Source organism: Apaloderma vittatum, unplaced genomic scaffold, assembly GCF_000703405.1.
Source record: "Apaloderma vittatum isolate BGI_N311 unplaced genomic scaffold, ASM70340v1 scaffold23252, whole genome shotgun sequence".
NCBI lineage: Eukaryota > Metazoa > Chordata > Aves > Trogoniformes > Trogonidae > Apaloderma > Apaloderma vittatum.
Window position 1 is genome coordinate 1 of NW_009704497.1, and position 2,245 is coordinate 2,245.

The 2,245-nt window shown below is 41.1% G+C and overlaps 1 protein-coding gene across 1 annotated transcript in view; it reads left to right on the plus strand.

Annotated features, from left to right (window-relative positions):
- Positions 1 to 1,000: 1,000 nt before the first annotated feature.
- LOC104270651 (protein furry homolog) overlaps positions 1,001 to 2,245 on the plus strand; it is a gene marked incomplete at its 5' end in the record, with an annotated part of 13,106 nt that continues 11,861 nt past the window's right edge. The window contains 2 exons of the mRNA XM_009865072.1: positions 1,001 to 1,099; positions 1,567 to 1,650. Of these exons, the coding sequence (XP_009863374.1) occupies positions 1,001 to 1,099; positions 1,567 to 1,650 (183 nt within the window). The remainder of the gene's footprint in view (positions 1,100 to 1,566; positions 1,651 to 2,245) is intronic.

Here is a 2,245-nt window from a genome sequence, read left to right on the forward strand (position 1 = left end):
CACAATATTCCAGATATGGCCTCCCCAGGGCAGAGTACAGGTGCAGGAAGACCTCTCTCAACCTACTAGCTACTCCCCTTCTAATACACCCCAGGATGCCATTGGCCTTCTTGGCCACAAGGGCACATTGCTGGCTCATGGGCACCCTGCTGTCCACCAGAACCCCCAGGTCCCTTTCTCCTACACTGCTCTCCAACAGGTCAGTCCCCAACCTATACTGGCACATGGGGTTGTTCTTCCCCAGGTGCAAAACTCTACACTTGCCCTTGTTGAATTTCATAAGATTTCTCCCTGCCCAGCCCTTCAGCCTGTCTAGGTCTCTTTGAATGGCAGCACAGCCTTCTGGTGTGTCAGCCACTCCTCCCAGTTTTGTGTCATCAGCAAACTTGCTGACAGTGCTCTCTAATCCCTCATCCGGGTCATTTTATGAATATGTTGAAAAGCACTGCTCCCAGTACTGACCCCTGAGGGATTTCATTTGAATCAAATGTGATGTGAGCTGGATGATAAAAGTATATGTTAGGGAATGAATATATGTTAGGGAATGAATGAGCTGGCCCTTCCCATTGTTTTCATTCTGGCCTATGTTTGTCCAACAGCATCAGGACAGCGTGGCCTCACACAGAAGAACAGAGGTGGGAACTTGCAAAGTGAAATGTTGTGCCCACTGCTGGGACCGTGGAAGAGCTATGCCTGATGTCATCAGGGAGCTGTAGAGATTAACTCGTTAAGATTTGTGCAGAACTGTATTTTAGTCCTCTGCAAAGCTGTTAAACACAGAACATAGCTTAAGTGCCACATTACAATGGGTGCAAGTTTTGCTATTGAGTTTTCAGTACAGTATTCTATTTGTGTATATTTTTGCATAAATATTTTTCAGTATTAGTATCTGTAAATCTAAGTATCCTTTTGCAAGATCTTTACTATATTTTATACTCTGCTAATGTTTTTTGTTCTTTCACAGTGACATTTACTAGCTGTTTTGATTTCATTTCTCCAGCTGCTCTCTTGTGGCCTTCTTGAAAAGCTGAAGTTCAGTGTTTTAGAACTGCAGGAGTACCTGGACACATACAACAACAGAAAAGAAGCAACACTCTCGGTATGCTGGGTTATGTTATGTTCTTGGTTTTGTACATGTGCATGCTTATGCGATGTCAGGAGACTGCAAATACAGTCAGATCTGTTTAAACTAATATTCAGCAGAACAGTATGTTTCAGATACTGATTTCATTAAATGTTTCTTTCTGAACATACGAACCAGAACTAAAAAAATAGCTATTGTATCCATTGATTTTAGAAACACTGGCATTTTAATATTCATGATCTCTCCTTTCTTCTGTTCAGTAATTCATTCTATTGTTTTTTGCAATTCAAGTACTAATAGAAATCAAGACTACACTTTTTAAATGACAGTCAAAGCAAATTGTCGTAGTCCATGTGAATAAAAAGTGCAATTGCAAAATTTTATTTGCTTGCATGCTGTGATGTGAAACTGAAATACTGCTTGCCTTTCTTCAAATCAAACTGTAGGCCTTATACCTACTTTTAATTTCTCTCTGAAAACAGTGGCTTGCAAACTGCAAAGCAACATTTGCTGGGGGCTCACGAGATGGAGTTATTACCTGCCAGCCAGGGGACTCGGAAGAAAAGGTAATGAATGAGTGGTATTATTTCTCTCCTGTAAAGTGACACGTGTAATATATCTTGCTCTCAGACCCAGGAGAGCCTGCTGTACATCCTCTTTGTCTCTTTCCTGGGCTCAAGGCCCAAAGGTTTTGCTGTTGCCTTGGTCCTGGCCAAGTATTTAGAGGCAACACTTGGGCCTTCCTAGTCTGGATGAGGAAGCAGAACTAAACCTTGACTGGGTTGCATGTGCTTTCTCTTTGATAAAGATGTTGTAGCAGCAGTTTCTTACAGCACAGTGTCTCTAAAAATCACGCCTGTTGCACTGTGCTCACACATTACGCTCATTTTTTCTATGGCTGTTACAGACTTGGTCTGCCCAACAGTAAAACTTGCCTGGTTGAGATACACTTAGATTGGGGGTTAGGAAATAATGACTGTAAAATGGCCAGTGAAATTATTTATGCTGTAGATAAGTATTTGTGGCTAAGGCAAAAGATCTCTTTATCACTTCTGAACAAAAGTTTTACATGCACATGTGCATATATACACACACATAAATATATATATATTTAGTGTATTGATTCCAGTTAAGATTCAGTTTCAGAAATCAGCACCATCA